The sequence below is a fragment of the Plecotus auritus genome, assembly GCF_963455305.1.
Source record: "Plecotus auritus genome assembly, chromosome: 12".
Lineage (NCBI taxonomy): Eukaryota > Metazoa > Chordata > Mammalia > Chiroptera > Vespertilionidae > Plecotus > Plecotus auritus.
This window is the reverse complement of record NC_137778.1, coordinates 44,035,037-44,055,087: the sequence shown is the minus strand read 5'-3', so window position 1 is coordinate 44,055,087 and position 20,051 is coordinate 44,035,037. Positions and strand designations below refer to the sequence as shown.

Genomic DNA, 20,051 nt, shown 5'->3' with positions numbered 1-20,051 from the left:
GTCACAGACAAAGGTTAATAACAGTTGAGCTGGGGCTGAAGGGATCAAGTAAAGAGTACCAACTGAAATGAGCACTTTGCCTTCCTCCGGGCCACAGACCAATGTGGAGGTCTGCGTGTCCCCCGCCCCACCGCCCCCTCCTCATTTCCAGTGAACTGTCATCGTTTTCAAAAGGCGCCTCTCTCCCAGAAGTAATATTTGAAATACAGAAAAGGGAAATGGAGTTTCCTAAGAAATCATGCCATTTAGTATAATCAATAATTTAAAGCTGACGTCTCCGTGCAGGGAGTAAAAGCATTTTGCTTGGCTGGCTCCATGCAGAAAAGTAATGTTTCTCCTAACTGTGCAAGTGGGTCTGGAGCAGGGCTGACCGGTTTTCAGCCTTTAGTTCACACCTGGCTACAGCTGGAGGGGAGGCGTGAGCTTTGTGGCGTCCATGAGAAACTTGAAGGCAAGCACAGAACTTCGTTAACATAGGCCTGCTGAGGGGGCAGTGGCGTCTCTCCTGGGCAGGGACGGGAGGAAACCCCTTTTCGGTGATAAGCAGGCAGGAAGTGGCTGGCAAGAGAGTCCACATCTGCACAAGCAATGGCAAATTTAAAAAGCCCACAAGTCTTCACAGTCCCCACGTGCTTCTATCTACATCACGATTTCCCACCTGCTTACCCTTCTGGTAAATGGTAAATAACATCTTATGGACCGTGTCCTCTATGAAATTTTTAACAAGAATCTTACTTTTAAAATGACTCCAATAATGTGAATTATTATCGATGAACACTGCATCGTTAAATATTTATAGAGTGCTATCAAACTATACTTATTAGATAAAAACTAGCCATTTTTGGACTACTTCATAGAAAGGAACCCTAGACCGAGCAACTGAGTTTAGGATAATTTATCATTGATCATTATTTCCTAGCAAAATTAATGAGACTCTGCCCCAAAGTCAACTTGTACATGCTAGTAACCACACTCTACGGGATTTTAGAAATGAGGCAACATTTCCAACTAAACCTGGTTTATGCTTTAAATCCATAGACCAACCTCTGGGCCTGAGTTAAGGCCCTGGAATAGTTTTCTGCAGTCTAATAATATGACGGTGGTGAAATTATTTTCTTTTTTGTGGGTAAAATTCAGTATTTTTATTTTTAAAAAATTCTTTATTGTTTAAGGTATTACATATAGTATTACATATGTCTCCTTTCCAACCCCCCCAACTGACTTCTCCCTGGCCACCCCCACCCCCAGCACATGCCCTCACCCCCCTAGTGCCTGTGTCCATTGGTTATGCTTATATGCATGCACACAAGTCCTTTGGTTGATCCCTTGCACTCAAACAGAAAAATATACTTTTAAAACCTGACTCACTGAGATAGTTATATTTAAAAACACACAAGAATTAACTATAGTTCCTAAATAGACAACTGTATAAAATAAGAAATAAAATTTCCAGAGTGTCTAACCACTAGGGCGATGGTTAGCATTCTGTCCATTGCCCATCCGTATGTTTATACAGGCATATCTATATACACCCATATGTGATCATCTAACAAAAACCCCATGGCTTGCTTTGCGCTCACTCTGTCTCTCCCTGCATATATATATTTATTTATTATATATTTATGTTATATGGACATGATAAACATGTTAAACATTATGCCCCTGTTCGTTGCTTGTAGGAAAATGTTTACATCCAGTCCGTATCTTGTCTGTGTACTCTAGTCATGGCATCTTTTGAGATCACTCTTTTCTCTTAAAATTTGTGCCTTTTCTGCCTGTTTAAGGAAGAGTTCCAAATCACGAGATCGACTACATGGACGAAAAAATTGTTTTTCAAATGTCTGTAGTAAAGCCTATGACGTGCAGGTCTGTAATGACTTGCAGTTGGTTTTGGGGATAGCTAACAACTGTCCACGGACCATTCAGTTAACAGCTCCACATTTGTGCCCTGGTTGGCAAGGACAGCTCATGTAAATCAAGTTTCCGTATGTGTCTGGGTCTTTTTAGGAGCTCTCTGCTCTGTAACTTTGCACAATATATCTAAACCTGTGCCAAAGCCATTATCTTAAGAGCTACGTAAGCATTGTAAGAATTTTCTTTTAAGCCTTGTCGAAACAAGGCCACCAAAAATTAGGTTGCCTCCCCCCAAAAAAATGGGAGAGAGAGAGGATGCCTTATAAGAATTTTTGATAGTGATTAAGGCCAACTCCCCACTGCTTAGAGCAATGGCTAGCACGAAAAAAATGCTATATGCGTATTTTCTATTATTATTATTGAAAGCCTTGGATATTTTTGACCCTTTTAATACCCATATAATTCTGCTGGGATTTTTATGAGTTTTGCAATGAACCTAGTGATTGATCTGGAAAAAAATAAAAATCTTTATGCTACAATTTCTAATTCCTGAATATTTTCCATATTTTATCCTTTTTAAATGTCTTCTAATAAAAATGCTTTAATTTTCTACATAAAAATTATACAAATATTTAGTTAGATTACATCTTATTTATATTTTTAATGCAACAGTAGTTATTTAAAAATGCTTGTTCATGGAAATGAAATTGGTGTTTGCATGTTGATATTTTTCTCAGCAATTTTCCTAAGCTCTCTTATGAATTCTAACAATTTATCAGTGGGTAGTTTTATATGTCACTTGTAGATAACCAGAAGATATGTGGATAATTTAATTTTTTCCAATGCTTTCATATTTTTTATACTTTCATTTTATTTTAAATGTATTTTTCTAGTCTTGCTGAGTTGCCATAGTATATCCAGCACAATGAAGACTAGATATGCAAATAGCAGGCATCCATCCTGTTTCCTCTCTGATCTTTAATAAATATGCTCACCACATTTCAACACTAAATTTTGCTATTTGCTGCAGTTAGTTTGCAAGCATGTTTAATCATGTTAAGAAAATTCCTTCCTATTCAGTTTTCTAAGATTTTTAAAAAAATTAATAGATATTGAATTTATCAACATTTTTTCTATATCTATTAAGATGACCATATGATCCCCCCCCCCTTTTATCTGTTTAAGTGATGATTCATATTAATTGAATTTTGGGGAGAGGGTTAAACCAACCTTGCTTTACTGTGACCAGTCCCACATGCTCATGCCATGTGCATTCTGATACCCTGCTGGATGCAGCATATTAATAGTTTGGTATTTTGCATCCATGCTCATGAGATCCAGCCACGGTTTCCTTTCTCACACTGACCCTTCAATGTCAAAATTATGCCTGCCCCATAAAATGAGCCCGGGCCGTTTTTCAATGCCAGTTTGGAAGGCCAGCTCTTTCCTGTGCCCTAAAGACCAGCCACACTGTGGGCTGGCCATTCTAGAGTTAAAGTGGAAATTAGGCGTCTTTTTTGACTAATTAGGATTCAAACAGCTCTCGCTAGCTTGCGCAATATATTCACGGATGTTAAGAAGGCATTGTCACAATTAAGGTTTTTGAAAAAAAAAAAAAGAAAATCCTTTCCAAGAGGATGTTTTCCATCGACAAACAGGCAAAATTAAATGCCCGATTAACACACATAATGTCCTCTTTAATAATTCTCAGCACCCTGCTAATTCTGCTAATACTGGTGCGCTGTCTACGATTCTTTCCTTTTGTTTCATGCGTTGAATAATTCAATTAGAAGTCTGACAAAGCAATAACAAGGGATTAAATGTGGTCGAATTGTAATTCGAAATAAAAACAGAAGCTCTTGGGGAGTATTTACTGACTATCCTACAAAACCCTTTCAAGGATGTGAGGCTGTTGGCGCCTCCAAAATAAACAGTGACTGCTTAGCCAACTCATCCTGCTTCCTCCCTCATCTGTACCCAGTTCCAGCGAACGAGAAAACGACAACATGTAAAGCTGAACGCAGTTCTTGCCAAGCTGACCACCTGGGAAGGGCTGTGAGATGCCTCTGTCTGGCCTCCGTGGGGACAGCGACGCCCTCCGCCCCTGTGCGGTGAGAGGAACATCTGGCAGCACCTGAGCAGCGAACAGCAGAGGGCGAGGAGGGCGCGGAGGGCTGGTCCACCCTGGCCCATCATTTCGGCCTTTCTCTGGAAACTGGGACTGTTCCAGGCAAGGGGACAGGCGGTGATGAAGACCTGGCCCTCAGACAGTGCTGACTCTAGCATCAGAGGCAGGGTAACCGGTACTTTCACGGGAAAAACGAATCGCAGGTGGTGGGTGGGCAGAAGGGAGACGAGAAAGGATGGCACAGTGGCTATGGATCAGATGTTATCCGCCCCACGCAGCTATAATTCTGTGCTCAGCACAATTAGGGGAGGAAGATGCAGTGAAGAAATCACCTCTCCTCACATCCAGATCAAAACCAGACTGCTGAGACCAGGCGTCATTTTAGGCCGTTTTACGGGGAGCTGAGGAGCCGCGGGCAGGTGAGCAGCCTGCGTCGGACACTGACCCCCACGCCTGGCCTGGCCTGGCCATTTCCTGGCTGCAGGATTTTGGACAGACTGCTTAGCCTTTAACGCCCCCGCTTCCTTACCTCCCAAAATGGCGAGAACGGATCATGGTAGTAGTAGCCCAAAGGGCTGTGTGAGAATTAAATCACAGAAGCCACCCAAACGGTAACGCGTTTCCTGGTGTACAATGAACTCCCCGAAAGCGAGGGCTGTTGGTTGTCAGCAACGTGAGCCCTGCCAGCTGCTGCCCCACGTGCGGGGAGGACGCTAAGGGAAGTCAGAAGTCATGAGGCACAGAGCCAAACAAGAAAAGTGCTCGGTGAGCAGAAAAGAGAAGAAAATTATAATAAATAAAAAGATGAAGTTAAAGACGTGAAAAGATTTCATTCCGTGAGAGGAAGGACGTCTCAGACCAGGGACTGCTCTTTGCGAGGGCTGGGGGAGAGGTGAAGGTGACAGGAGAGGGTGGCCTCAGAGAAAGAAAGTCACAAAGGAGTTAAAGCCCCTTTTAACCAGTAACATTGACCTTTATTGTGATACTGGCCGGGATACTGGTGGGGAGAGGGAGGACTTGAACACTCATGCCGTAAGATTTAGTCCAAAATACCTCGCTTAAACGCCTCCTGGTCTGACGTTCAGCACTGTATACAACTATTTTCTAAAAAACATAATCTACCGTTCCCAACGTCCCTGCTCTCTGTGTTTACATGCACAACCGGCACGGAACGGGGGCTGCCATCGCGTTCTCTATGTGCTCATCCGTGCATGAGACTGGGCAACTTCGTAGCCACGACCCGTGTGCCCATCGGGGGAGGAGATGCCCAGTCGCAGGAGAGGTGGGGTTTGTGTTCAGCAGCGACGCAGCCTGGCATACCCCGGGTGTTCCCTGCCAAGCAGCTTTGGGCTTTCTAACCCAACGCAGCGAATTCTAACCCAACGCAGCGAATTCTAACCCAACGCAGCGAATTCTAACCCAACGCAGCGAATTCTAACCCAACGCAGCGAATTCTAACCCAACGCAGCGAATTCTAACCCAACGCAGCGAATTCTAACCCAACGCAGCGAATTCTAACCCAACGCAGCGAATTCAGGCAGAAAACCAGTTCTCTGTACACAATCTACAAACGAGCAGAAGCGTTGGGTCTGATGGGTATCCTGGAGGAGAACCCGGACCAGGCAGGGCGACGACGAGTGACAGTGTCCACAGAGAGAGGAGGGAAGTGGGAGCGGCGGCCTGGCCAGCTACGGAGTGAAGAAGGGGGGACGAAACGGGGAGTGTCCAGGGTCCTCGCACCTGCACGGGGCCCACCACGTCGAGTGGCTCAGTGAACCGCTGGTGGATCGATGGACCCGTGGGCGTCCCGGCCGCCAGAACGACCGTTCTTCCAAGGAAAACAGCAAAGGGAAAAGCAGATGGGTCGGTTGGCAAGGATTCCTGTCAAAACAACTGGCACCCTGGACAGACGTCCTGTGGGAGTTGATGAAACTACAAATAATCCGGAGCGAGGGGCAGGATGGAGCCTCTAAGTGACCCGATCTGCAGGGCAGAAACAGGCGGCTCTGTTCGCGGGGCTCTGCTCGGGGGGCTTTGGTGGATTATAGACATTTTTTGATTGACTGATTTCAGAGAGAGGGAGAGAGAGAAACATCAATGATGAGAGAGCATCCTGGACAGGCTGCCTCCTGCACAGCCCCTCCTCGGGACCGAGTCCACAACCTGGGCACGTGCCCTTGACCAGAATTGAAACCGGGACCCTTCAGTCCACAGACGGACGCTCTAGCCACTGAGCCAAAGCTGCTAGGGCTGCATGTTTTAAAATAAAAACAGACCTTGGCAATGAACAGCCATCACTGAAAGGTGATCAGATGCTGAAAAATGTAAAGTGCCCTTGGGGCTGCGCCCTGTTTGCCACGGAATCGCTGGGAACCACGCCTCGTGTACAGCCCGGGGGGACCGGACCGCGGGGGAGTGAGAGAGAACACTGCATGCGGAAGCAGCCGGTTCGGCTCGACGCTTTGAAAAACAATCGGTGTGAGATCACCTCCTGTCAGGCCCATAATGCGAGCTTGTCCCCAGAAAACCTCACCCTTGCTCAAGCCCAGCCGCCTTCCCTCCCCACGCTCTCAGGCCTGGCGGCCTCTCGTGGTCTCTGCCCGGCTGACCCGCCTGCGGCAGCCTTGGTACCTGAACCAGTACCCAAACCAGGGCCTGCTCGCCCGCAGACATGGACAGGTGACAGCTGCGAGGTCCTTACCTGCCCGCAGGCCAGGCCCATGCCCCTCTCGCCCATGCCGTGTGGACAGGACAGGTTTAGCTCCAGGGCGTCCGCTCCGGAGGCCTGCAGGACACGCGGGAGAGGGAGGAAAAGGGAAGCGTGATTCGTGAGCCCACAGGGTTCCCCCATAGTTACAGGCGCGGCCAGACCGCAGCCAAGCTGCTTCCTCTGCGACGAGGTCTCGTGGCGTCCGCAGGTCTGGTCTGGCTCAAAGGAGAGCGTCTGGAACAGCAACCACAGACGCTCACGGGAGCTTCCCCGAGGGCCCTCGCCACGCTCTGGCTCTGTCTGGAACGGGCACAATCCTTGGTTGACTGGGCATGTTCTACACAGGAAAAGTGATGCCCGGGCCTGGCTATGCAGAGACCCGGCAGGGCGCCAGCTCAGCTCTGCCTGCCGTCCCGTTCCCGCGGCCCTGCACGGCTCCTGTGCTCACAGGGGCACACCTTACTCATCCGGGGAACGGGTACTGGGAGCAGCCGTGCAAAGGACGGAGGAGGTTGGCGGGAACGAGCACCGGGGAAATGTGTTTTTAAGTGAATGTCAGTTTGCTTGCATTTTAAAAAACGTCCATGCTCAGAGCAGAGAGTGCAGGTGATATTGTCTTAGCTTAATAATTAAACAGGAATCCTTCTTGTTTACTCACTAATTTGCTCGCCGTGGAGGGCTCCTGCCCAGGAAGGCAGGCTGTCCGTAAGAATGTGCAGGGGGTCGTGGAACTCTTGGGGAGTCTTCTGTGAAAACCTCTAAGAATACGCAAAATGCTTTTCTAATAGCTTCATAGAGCAATTTGAGGAATGGGAGATAAAGTGATTCAAGTTTTCCATTCTTTCACCTCGCTTCTAGAATTTTCCAGATGCTACAACTTAAAAAAAAAAACATACACACACACACACACACACACACACACACACACACGTGTGTATTTCAGAGAGGAAGGAAGAGGGAGAGAGATAGAAACATTAACGATGAGAGAGAATCCTGCACGCCCCACATGGGGGAGCGAGCCCGCATCCCCGGGCATGTCCCTGACCAGGAATTGAACCACGACCTCCTGGTTCATAGGTTAATACTCAGCCACTGAGCCACACCAGCCAGGCTACAATATGGTTTTAAATAAGGTCAACTAGAAGCTTCATTCCATTATAACAAGTCTACTAAGCCAGGTGCCAGCTTAGAAAAGCTCACTGCTTCCCAAGTGCAGGGGCCCTTTCTTCCTAATTGCTCCAGATTTTAGCCTGTTTTTTTTTTTTTTTTTTTTCCCCTGCTTTCTGAATTTTCAGTAGGACCTCACTGAACACGAATCCTGGCTAGCCACCTTGCACCCATCCTGCCTCACCAAGGAGCCTGCTTTTGCCCGGCCCCCTGGGAGAGTTCATTTGCTCCTCAGCCTGTTTTCTAACACGGTTTCATCATGGCTTTTGTTTCCCTAATTCAGTGTTAAACGTGTCCTGTTATTTGGAAATTACGTTACTTAAATCATGCCATTTCCCCCTGCTGGTTCGGCAGTCATCATGGGCCACACACAACTGGCTACACCGAGTTCAATCCCAGGTCAGCCGAGCAATGGGGGTGCTTTGGGCAAGTCAGCCAACCTTCTGGTGTCAGCTGCAGGAATAGGCCCTGTCTTCAAACCACGCACGTCCTGTGGAATTACCAGCTTCATTAAAAGATCGTGCAGTACAATTATATACACGACTGCTCTTTTCTTATTATTCCTTAGTTATTTCAACTACTTCCTGTAGACTTCTTATTGAGCTGAAATGCAGCAATTTAGAAGAGTCAATTCGACAGCATTCTGGAACACCTAAGCTTTGGGGGCAGCGGCTTACACATTCACCTGACACGCATTTCTAAGTACAAGTGTGCGCTGACCACTGGCCAGCACAGCAACGATGGCAATGAGCAAGAGGCCAGGCGCTGTGCGAGGCTCTCTGCAGTGGACATGTCGTTCTTCCCATTTCACAGATGGTGAAACTGAGGCACAAGGAGTCTGCGTGCCCTACTCACTGCCCCCCAGCCTGGAACTGAGGGAAGGGTGGCCAGCCCAGGCATCTGCGAGCACCATGAGCCCGCAGCCTCACTCACTCCTGTGACAGAAGAGCGATCGCTCAGCCTGTGGCTGACGTTGGGACAGTGTGTTAAGAAAACCTGACACCCTTAGCCTTCTAAACTTTAAAGTCTTGTAGCCTGCCCCGCATGGCTCAGTGGTGAAGCCAGTTAGTGTGTTACTAACACAAAGGCTTTTGACTTCTTCAAAGTAAAACTCGCACATTTAAAGGCTCCCGCCAGAAGGACCCGTTTTTTTACGGCCTCTGTTCTATGGGAGGGCGGAAGCAGGCAGCGTGTAAAGCGATTCATCATCGTCAGCTTAACACTGGCCAGGCTCACGCCAGGCGCGGGCTCCGTGGAAGATTTCACGCTCAATTAGGTAAACACACGGAGAGAATGGACCCAGCGCCCCGGTTCAGGGGCCGATTACGGATCATGTCTAATTTCAGCCCCCGAATCCCACAAGTAATTTCCCCTCACAGTGTTGAGATGTCCAGATACTCTGCACAGCCCACATTTCTGAATATGATGTGGAGTCATTAGTTCCCAAGTGGGGTCAGAGTTACTGTCCTATCTGTTTGAGCCGTTTCCAGAAACCCCAGCTAACTCTGTCTCGAGTATCTTTCAAGATCGTGTATAATGTTAAGTGTGTATTTTTTTTTTTCTGTTTAAAACACAAATTGAACCTGGCTGCCGTGGCTCAGTGGGTGAGCGTTGACCTATGAACCTGGAGGTCACGGTTCGATTTCCGGTCAGAGCACATGCCCGGGTTGTGCGCTCGATCCCCAGGAGGGGGTGTGCAGGAGGCAGCTGACCCATGATTCTCTCTCATCGTTGATGTTTCTATCTCCCTCTCCCTTTCTCTCTGAAATCTATAAAAATATATTAAAAGAAGTGAAATTAAAATAAGACACAAACCCGAGCCTGTGGGGAGTTGTCCAGGTTTGGGCAGGCGTCCCTGATATTACAGAAACCCCGCTCACCAGCGCCCGCTCAGCAGGTCGGTCCCACCATTCCAGGCCTGTCTGTATTCATACGTGCGAATGGTACTGAACGGGGCCTTTTACATTCTGAAGGTTCGAGGGCTTTGTATTCACAGTTTCTTCCCTCACTGTCACACCAGCTTGCCTGAAGGCCAGGTAAGATCCGGTGCGACTCTCCAGGGTGGCATTATGTCTTATCAGGACATCCATCCTCCGACAGGGTTTGCTTTCTATGCAAATCAAGAGGAAATGGATGCCAACAAGAAAGGGGTTCTGGCAGCCTGTGAAATGCCAGGGACACTTTTATGGGCTAGACTAGAGTCCCTTTCCATTTCCATTTCCATCCTGTTAATGAAAATGCCGGGAAACGCATGATAATAGAAACATGTTTGTTTTGTTTTTTGTTACCATTTTCCATTCAATTTTGCTGCCACGGGGCTCTTTTCCACAGTGGCTCTTTATTTACAGCTCATAAAAACAGAAGAGAAGCCCTGACCGGTGTGGCTCAGTGGACAGAGCGTCGGCCTGCAGACTGAAAGGTCCCAGGTTTGATTCCGGTCAAGGGCATGTACCTTGGTTTGCGGGCACATCCCCAGTAGGGGGTGTGCAGGAGGCAGCTGATCGATGTTTCTCTCTCATCGATGTTTCTAAGTCTCTATCCCTCTCCCTTCCTCTCTGCAAAAATCAATAAAATATATTTAAAAAAAACAGAAGAGAAGAAATAGGATAGGATCGTGTTACCTCGGCCATGCTGGCGAGCTCCATCCAGTCATTCCTGTTGTAGCTGCACATGATGCTGGCGATGAGGACCTTCAGAAAGAGGAGAGAACAGGGCTCAGATACGACTTCATACACAGGGGCACATGGAATTTACATGTGTGTGCTCAGGTAAAGTACTTGGTAAGATTAGTTGTGCATCCGTTGAAAGAAAAACCATTAAGTAACAGCAGATTCTAAGGGAGCAAAGGATGAGATTTGGGACTTCTGCCTTGTATTGAGACTTCCTCATTTATCTGTTTTTAATCCTCACCTGAGGGTATGTTTTAGAGAAAGGGAAAGGGGGAGAGGGACAGGGGGAGATGGGGGGAGAGAGAGAGAGATGTATGAGAGAAACATTGATAGGTGGCCTCCTGCACATGCGCCCACCCCCCACCCCCCGCACTGGGGATCGATCCCCCAAGCTGAGCAGGTGCCCTGACTGGGTATCAAACCAGCAATCTTTCCGTGCTCAGGATGATGCTCCACCAACTGAGCCACATGGGCCGGGACCCTCCGTTGTCTCTGAAGACCTGAACACGTGACTTCACTTTTCTGACCCCCGGCATTCTCGTTTTTAAGATGAGAACAGTACTGACTTTGCCACCTGCCGAAGGCAGTCGGGGGGACTGCATGTGTCTGTGTGTGGGGAAGGGTTGTCTCAGTTATGCAACGACATACAAGTGTTCACTCACAGCACGGCTGACACGGCGGGAGGTTCCCAGGCAGGGGACAGACGCTACTTGGCGCCCCTGGGCCAGGTTTATTCTGTGTCACCTGGAAACACGTGCCCCGACTAAGGACCGCCCCCTGAGGCTTTAACACGAGAGAAGTGTCACGGATGTGGTGACACACAACCTCCTTTACAAGAAGGGTGCCAGGAATGTGGGGCCAGGAGTCAGCCGAGACTCAACGGTGTGCACAGGACAGGAAGAAGTGAGAGGAGCCATCCCCGAATCTCTCCAAAGGTCCTGGGGGTCCATTAACCAAGAAATGAGGCGGCAGACGGTGGGGGGTGGGGGTCATCCTTCCAAATGTTTGAAGAATTACAATTCTCAGTCCAATTAGTCTTTTATAATCACACTAGAGGCCTGTTGCATGGATTCGTGCACAGGTGTGGTCCCTCATCCTGGCCCGAGGGGATCGGGCCGAAACCGGCTCTCCAACATCCCCCGAGGGGTCCCAGATTGCAAGAGGGTAGTTCTCAGGTGATGCACCCTGGAATCGGGCTCCCTCCTTTCTGGTTCCAGAGTACATCACCCAAGAACCACAGCTGCCAAGTCACCACAGCTCAGCAGCTCCTGCATTGAGTGTCTGCCCCCTGGTGGTCAGTGCATGTCATAGCTACCGGTCGGACGGTCGAACGGTTGCTCAGGCCTTTATATATATAGGTTTCCTTCTGGAGTAAATAAAACGATTTAAAAAAAAATTTGAATTACAAGAAAGCTTGCAGATCAGAAATTAAGGTAAAGAACATAGAATTTCCAATGGGTCGCAGATCGGCGACCTCATCAACCTCCCATTTTCTCCAAGCCTGGGCCCTCGTACAGGCAGTGGCGGTTCGGGAACTCGCTGGGAGCTGCCCTAGAAACCCATCCAGCAGCTCCGCCTCGAGACAGCCCACGTTTTTAAGTAGGAAAAGCGGCCAAGTGGCAAAGGTGAGTAGCTGTCAATTACCTGCGGAGGGTGAGATGTTGGCAAACAACAAAATCACTGCTAACACTGCTGGGATTTTATCAAGAAGGAAAACCCACAAGGGGCAAGTGATTTCCTAAGACATTTAAACTCAGGAAATCTGTTTATTAAATATTCATTGTGCAACATGCACACTTAACAGGGTCTTTATACCTGAATACAAATAAAGTGAAAGTGGGATTGGCACAGTTTTCCTGAAACGTAGACAGAGACTCGGACATTAAATGTCAAGCCCAGCCTGGCCGGCGTGGCTCAGTGGTTGAGCATCAGCCTATGAACCAGGAGGTTACGGTTCGATTCCTGGTCCGGGCACAGGCCCGGGTTGCAGGCTTGATCCCCAGTGTGGGGCGTGCAGGAGGCAGCCGATCCATGATTCTCTCTCATCACTGATGCTTCTCTCGCTCCCTCTCCCTTCCTCTCTAAAATCAATACACACACACACACACACACACACACACACACACATATAGATAGATAGATAGATAGATAGATAGATATAGATATAGATATATAGTGTCAAGTTCACACGCTCTTCAGATCTCATGTGGCCATTGCTGATTTCATGTTTGCAAAGGGGAATGTATTCTGAAAGCGGTCCTTCCATATGATGTCCTTTATTTATTTGGAAAGCCATAAATGCCTTGCTTATCCAATTATTCCCAACATAGAAATGTCACATGAAAATGAAACAATATGCACAGTTTTCATAGAAAATTGGGCATATTTTCCACCACAAGGGAGGGGACACACCGCTGTTGACTCTACAGTAGCAGCTGCTGCGTGTCCTCTGCCTTGGCCACTTCGCAACGTACTGTTCTCCCGTTTGTGTTCCCCCGTGTCTGCTCACTGGTCTCCCCAGGTCCCCAGGGACCCCGGCAAACAAGGCAGAAACTCCTCAGCCTCAACTCTCCTCTCGCCTCCACCGTTCCCCGCAGTTTCCGGAACCCTCTCCCAGGGAGCTCTGGAGATGCCTCTTCCTGATGTCTCCTGCGTTCTTGTTCCTCCTCAGGCTCGTCCACCTGAGGCCACGTGTGACCTGGGGTGTCCCAGGGGCCGTGCACGATGCTCTGTGAGTGTCATGCTCTTTTAAAAATACGTTTTTATTGATTTCAGAGAAGAAGGGCGTGCACTGGCACCCCAAAGCCAGGCTTCTTCTAACCCACGCTCTGCCGGAGACACAAGCATTTCATGCACCGTCTCTCTCCTGTCCACTGGACAATGATTCAGCCATCGCCCCCCTCCCGAGAGCCACCTCCTTCAGCGCCCCCTGGAGACAGGTCCCCGCGGAGAAGGTGCTGCGTGAGAAGCAGGTGGATGATGAAACGAGAGCCTCACCTCCTCTGTCAGCCCCCCGCACCCCCTTTCCCTCGCCATGGTCAGCCCTTCGGCACAGGGGACGGCTCCCGGGCCCCCTCCTCCTCCATTGAGCTGCCACGTCTGCCCACGTGGGCGACCTTGGTAAACGGCACAGACACGCCGCTCAGGGCTCTGCCTTCCAGGACAAGGACGAATGCACCTCAACTAGTGAAACACGCTCCGCCTCCCTGGACATTGATAAATGGTTCCCTTCCCTGGATGTGCTGTCGATCCTCGGGATTCAACCCCAGAGGCTCCCCGCATTTCGTAAACATCTTAGGGTTTCCTCCGCATTCCCATTTTCAGCTCCCTCCAAAGGCTCCTTCTCAGAAGCTCGGCAGAGTGATTTACAGCGGGAACGGTGACAGGACCTTCCCAACGCGCCTGGAACCCTCCCGGTCTGCGCTTCACGCCGCGGCCTAATGGACGCGCTGGCCTTTGGTCCTGATGTGCACACCATCACAACAGAACCGTGTACAGCACAGCCCGTTACACTCACAGTACCTGGCAAATGAAGGTACTCACAAGGCAATGTACCCCAATTAAACTCAAGAAACGGTATTCAAGCCACACTTACGGACTTGTAATGTAATACAAATGCACTAATGTTTACAATGCATGCAAAGGTACACACCGTTAAACAAAGAGGGGGAAAAACCAACAAATTTCTTTGCTTCATTAGTCATTTCATGAAAGCTTCCTAATATGCCTATTAGCTATTTCAACTGCGCAAGACAACACATTTGTCTATAATCAATGCATTGGCGGTTCTAATTCAAAGCAAACACTGACGGTCCTTCTCAGAGTTTAAAATTTGATGTTGTGTTTTTTTAAACAATAACATACTGAGATTTTGCAAATAAAAAGAGTATATATTTCCTCTTAAATGTTCCTTTTTTCTCACTGGTCACACTTTCTGGTTTGCTCATGAATGCACAGATGTTACTATAGATGCTGTTTTGAAGGGTTAATAATGAGGTGTTTGCTGTGTAACCTCTCCCATCTCCCACATATAATTACATGTTCATTGAAACTTTCCAAATAGGAGAAAAGCAGTTTTTCAAAAAGAAGTAATTGCATGGCTGGGGTTTGCAGTCCTCTAAATTAAGGGGAGATACACATTTTTCTGACGAGGTAACGTTTTCCAATTTGAAAGTCTGGTTTGAAGACAAATCTATACCCATACGCTTGTCTTGGAAGGCGCTGTAGACAGGCATGCACCCTTATGGGCGGGAGGAAGGCCTAAGACTGCAATTCTGGGTCATCAAATGCTTCTGTGTTGATAACTGCTCTGTGTTTTCGAAAAGCACTGTACAAACCACAGCCCTGATTGTTTTAATTACTTAAACTAAGGCAAAGGAGAGTGTCTAGAACCATTTAAAAGACAAATTCTAGTTCAGAACCTTCTGAATTATTTACAAACACCTCCAATTGTTCTATCATTTTTAAAAAATATGTTTTTATTGATTTCAGAGAAGAAAGGGAGAGGGAGAGAGAGAGAAACTTCCATGATGAGAGAGAATCATAGATCGGCTGCCTCCTGCACACCCACTATGGGGGACTGAGCATGCAACCCGGGCCTGTGCCCTGGACTGGAATCGAACTGTGACCTCCTGGTTCCTAGGTTGACACTCAACCACGGAGCCACGCCTGATGGGCCGATTGTTCCACCATTTAACGAAGGTGAGGAGGGGTACCCTCCCTCCCACCCCAGACATGTCAAGAGGAGAAGCTCTAAAAGCCTGTGGTGAGGATTTGAGTCTCAGGTGCAGCCCCACGTGTCTCGTCAATTCCCCTAACGCAGCGGTCGGCAAACTCCTTAGTCAACAGAGCCCAATATCAACACCCCGGTTGGCGGCCACTGCTCTAAGCGCTGCGCCCCCTCCCCTCCTCACTCGCACGCATCTGTCTGTGGAAGGGGGATCGGTCTCCACTGACTTGCTGCAGCCATGAGGTTTCTAAGGGCTGTCCCTCCCCAGGAGTGAAGAACTCTGGGTCCCAGCCTCTGTCTCACCGAGCTTGCTTCCAACAAGCAGCATCCTGCCCCGGCTCTGGGTCAGCTTCGCCCTGGTCAGTGTGGCTCCCTGGCTGGGCATCATCCGAGGCACCGAAAGGTTACCAGTTCGATCCCTGGGCAGGGCACAGGCCTGGGTTGCAGGCATGAGGGAGGCAGACAATCGATGTTCCTCTCATTGATGTTTTGCTCTCTCCCCCTCTCCCTTTTCCTCTCTCCGAAAATGAATTTTTAAAAAAACCTTAAAAAAAAAAAAAAAAGAATTCTAAAGGGTCAGCTTCTTTCTTGTGTCAATTCACCTTCAATAACGTTGTCCTGAATCTGTTGTAGGCCACTCCAGAGAGGGTACCAACTGCATGCTTTCAGCAAAACAACTCACTAGCCTTCGCTGCTTTCCCACTGCACTTTCCTTTTCCAATTAAGCTGTCTGTGCCCGGGGCATGGCCGTCCTTCGTCACATGACGCTGCCCTCCAGAAGCGACTAGAAGAAAGAAGAACCTCTCCCTGAGGGAAAGCGGGAAATGCTAGGAGACCTGTGGAAGGAAGACGACCCTCAACCCCCATATTTGCCAAGAACGTCCTCCCTGAAGCCGCGGCCTCTCCTGCTCACTGCTCCTCTCCAATGTTATGTTGAGCTTGTCCTGTGTGCCGGCACCCCGACACCCTGTTGGGGGGGGGCTCCTTTCATGCACGTAGCTCCCCTGGCCCGTGTCTTCCGACACCAGCCCGCTCCCCGCTCCTGCGCGCAGTCTCCCTGTCTCCCATGGAGGCGCAGGGCATGGTTAGCGGAGCGGGGCGACCAGGACAGGGGCTGGGACCGCTGCCTTTCTCGGTCTCATTCTGTCCGAATGCGGCCTTAAGTCACTTTTTGTGGAGAACCTGAAAAACATGTCACAATCCAGGGTGCTTGACAAAGAGGGCAATTTCATCCTCTGCGGCTCTGAAAGGACTTCCGACTGTGCCACTCCATTCACCGACGAGGCCTAAATTCCCGTGAATTAGCCTCGCGCTCACCTGCGGGCGTGGAAATGTATTGTCGGTGGCTCATGGGGAGCTGTAACCTGGAATAGGCGGAGGCAGGAACGCCCCCAGGGGCTGTGCCAGAATCACCAACTGAGCAGACGCTCTGCTCTCCGATTTGCCAGGCATTCAGACTTCCCCATTTTTAACTTTGAAAACACTCTTTTGCTTTAGCGCCTACATTTACTGCAGTATTTTTTTCCCATCAGAAATGGGCCCTGGGATAGTCTGAAGCCACTGGCCCAGGTCCTCTCTTGAAGGACCCCCTGTGGCCATTCGCAGTGGCCAAAACGTCACATTATTCCTGGAGAGGCGGAGCAATCGTCTCCCTGGAAAGCATTAGGGACCCGAGACCTAACCAGCTATTTGCAAACACAACAGGGTCTTAAACAAATGCGAGACCGTCCCTCTGCACATCATCTGGGAGGGCACACTAATCCTCAGCTTCTGGTTAATCAACCTGAACCCGAGGTGCCCCCCACCCCCCTTTCAGTTAAGCCCGGCTTCATCGCCACCCTAAATAATTTCTTGTGGCTCCTAACTTCTGACCACTGCTTCTCAATCTTTACTCTCAGATATAATATAGCCACACAAATATTAATTAATGAGTCAGTTTTTAACTTTCTAAGGAATGTATGGAAAGATATTTAAAAAATATTTTAAAATTGATTTTTAGAGAGAGAGAGAGAGAGAGAGAGAGAGAGAGGGTGGGAGGGAGGGATAGGGCTGCCTCCTGCACGCCCCCTACTGGGGATGCAGCCTGAAAGCCAGGCATGTGCCCCGACGGGGAATCAAACCAGCAACCTTTCCGTGCACGGGTGTATGGGCCGATGCCCGACCCACTGAATCGCACCAGCCAGGGCTGGAAAGGTATTCGGCTACCAGCTCCCTGCTTGCCCCCTGGCTGACCACGGACCAGAAACACCCTTCCCTAAACTCCACAAGGGGGTCGTGCGCTGTCTTAGAACAGCACGGGCTCTGCCCTGGCTGGCGGCGGGCCTCGGGCTACTTTCGTCATCGCTTGGACAAGCCAGGCTCCCCGGGGGCTCGGCCTTCTCCTCAGGAGGGCCCGTGACACTGCCTTCCTGGACTGTGTTAGTGTGTGCAGAGCATGTCTATCTACTTGCCTGTTTCCACATCTGCCTCCAACCTCATGTCCATCTCGACGCCTAAGCTACGGTTTAATGATCAGCAGAAAGCACCGGCGAGGTCTAGCCAGCTCCTCAGCTCTGCAAGGACCTGAAACGAGCCTCTGTTTCCCAGAGGCAGAGACGGCACCGAATGTGTGAACGTCAGCGCCAACAGACCACACCTACGGTGCGCGCCTCCAGACGGCAGAATCGGGTCAGCCCAGTGGTTTCCTTCACATAAAGCTAACCCGAGTAAGCAAAGCAGTCTTTAAAGATCTGCTTTTCGTTTTATTATGCTGTATTCACTTCAATTTCTTTTCAATACTGAAATACAACATGCTTATTAAAAGCCACCCAGAACCCATGTGACAGGGTGTTACCATCACAGCCGCTGCCCTGTCTCCGGAAGGCAGAGGGATGGTCTTGTTTTCAATGTAACCGTGGGCACGGGAGTAAACGATGCCGCCTGCTGACGCCGGGACCGCCCTCTCTCCGGGGAAATTCCCGGCGTGAGAACTGTCAATCTACAAGGACACGGACACGGACATTTACACAGACTCCCTGCAGTCGCCTGTCTTCTCTTTCTGGGATTCCTCAGTAAAAAGATCCCCTCTCTGATAAGGACAAGCTATGCAGAATATCCTGCCATTACTCAGCTCTAATCCCTTTATTTTAAAGAAATATTTCCTGGAAGGGGGGAGTCAATAATTTAGCCATTTCTTTTCTCCTCTGTTTTCCCTTGAGCATACCCTGCATGTAAATGCGTGTCTGCGGTTTTAGATGAGTGAAGTATTAATAATTACGCGGAGACCAGGGAAGTGGATCTAAAGCATTGATTTAGCTGTTTGCTGGGCCTCGCTTTCCGCAAAATACAATTTCCCTTTGTTGTTTTGCATTAAAATTGCCTTTGGTTCTCCTTCTCGTGGATATAAAGTGATTCCTTCTATGGAAAGTGTCATACATTTCCCCAGGAGACAACAGGACAAGGGAAGTTGAAATTATCAAGTATGTCCATCAAACACGCAGCAGCAGAAAAAGTCTCCTCGGTACGAAACGCACGGCCAGGACCAGCGGGAAGCGAGGAGGCATCGGTGCGCGGTTCGCTCCCCGCTGCTCTGGTGCTGGGGTCGCTGGTGAAAACCAAGTCGCACTGACAGACACGGGTTAGTCGGAGCCAAGAGGCGTGGCAGCCTCAGCGCCGAGGACCGGAAAGGAAGAGCGGATGCTGGGGAGAGGGAGAGAAATTCAAGAGGGAAGTAGGCGCTGGGCTATGGAAACCTCTGAGGGATCTTGCCCCCCCCCCCCCCGCCCACGATGGTATTTCAGAGGGATGCAAAGGTCACCTTGCCTTGGGAAGGTCCCACCTGCTGTTGTCCAAATGGCTTCCCGCAACCCAGCCAGACACCCCAAGGCACCAGGAACGCTCTGTGCCCCAAACCAGACGCATCGCCTCCCTCCCCACACCCAAGTCTCCTGCTGTGCCGTCTCTTGTCCATGGCACTGCACGAAGAACTGAGGACCGGCAGTGGCCGCACTTCCCTGTGCCACGGGCCCTGCCCTTGCTACCTGCACAGTCGCCATCTCTGGCCACGCCAGCTCCCGCCCGATGGTAGCGCTCCCGCCCTCCCGCGCCCACCCGCGAGTCCAGCTCCTTCTCGCCGTCACCCGCCCCGGGCCGTCTGAAGACCTGGCTCCTGACGGCAGCGGCAGGCACTTACTCTCATTCTCACAAGCACTTAGGAGCTGGCACCATGCTCTCGGGTTAAAGATGTTCCTAAAAATGCAAAGTAACTGGGGGGCAGGTTCGCTAATGGGAACAGTTGAGAAAAACCAACAGGAGGAGGTGAAACCTGCTGGAACCCCTTTCCCAAATGCGACACCGGGAGTGGTGCTCATCTGTGTAAGAACGTACATTTCCGACCGGAGACCCTCTCAGGCACACGGGCCCACAGCCTGGGCCAGTCCCACACGTTACCTCGGACCCTCTTACGTCGGCCTCCACAGATGTGTTTTCCTCTTTTTTCTTTTAAACCATTAAGCAGTACCAGCACACGCCTTTCTCTGCACATGTTGGAGATCACGTCCATTGCGCTTGTGCTTAAGAGATTTCTGGGTCACGAAGACATGCCTTCAGTATTTCTCTCGCTCCGGCCAAGTGATTTGCAGAGAGGGTGCTCACCAACAGGCCACGAGCAGGCGCGACACGCCCATTCCCCCATGCCCTGGTGTTGATCAGAGCCCTGGCAGGACGCAGATGGCACGCTCAGATGGGTGACGGGAGCAGAGATGAATACAGGGGCTATTTACAAAGGGAGGGCTCGGGTAGGAAAAGCAGGAGGGA

The 20,051-nt window shown here is 49.7% G+C and overlaps 1 protein-coding gene across 1 annotated transcript in view; it reads right to left on the bottom strand.

The window, feature by feature from the left end:
* The window catches only part of DPYD (dihydropyrimidine dehydrogenase), a 387,253-nt gene that overhangs the window by 86,226 nt on the left and 280,976 nt on the right, over window positions 1-20,051 (bottom strand). The window contains exons 15-16 of the mRNA XM_080648192.1: window positions 10,481-10,549; window positions 6,684-6,767 (exon numbers count right to left, since the gene is read on the bottom strand). Coding sequence (XP_080504318.1) covers window positions 6,684-6,767; window positions 10,481-10,549 — 153 coding nt within the window. The remainder of the gene's footprint in view (window positions 1-6,683; window positions 6,768-10,480; window positions 10,550-20,051) is intronic.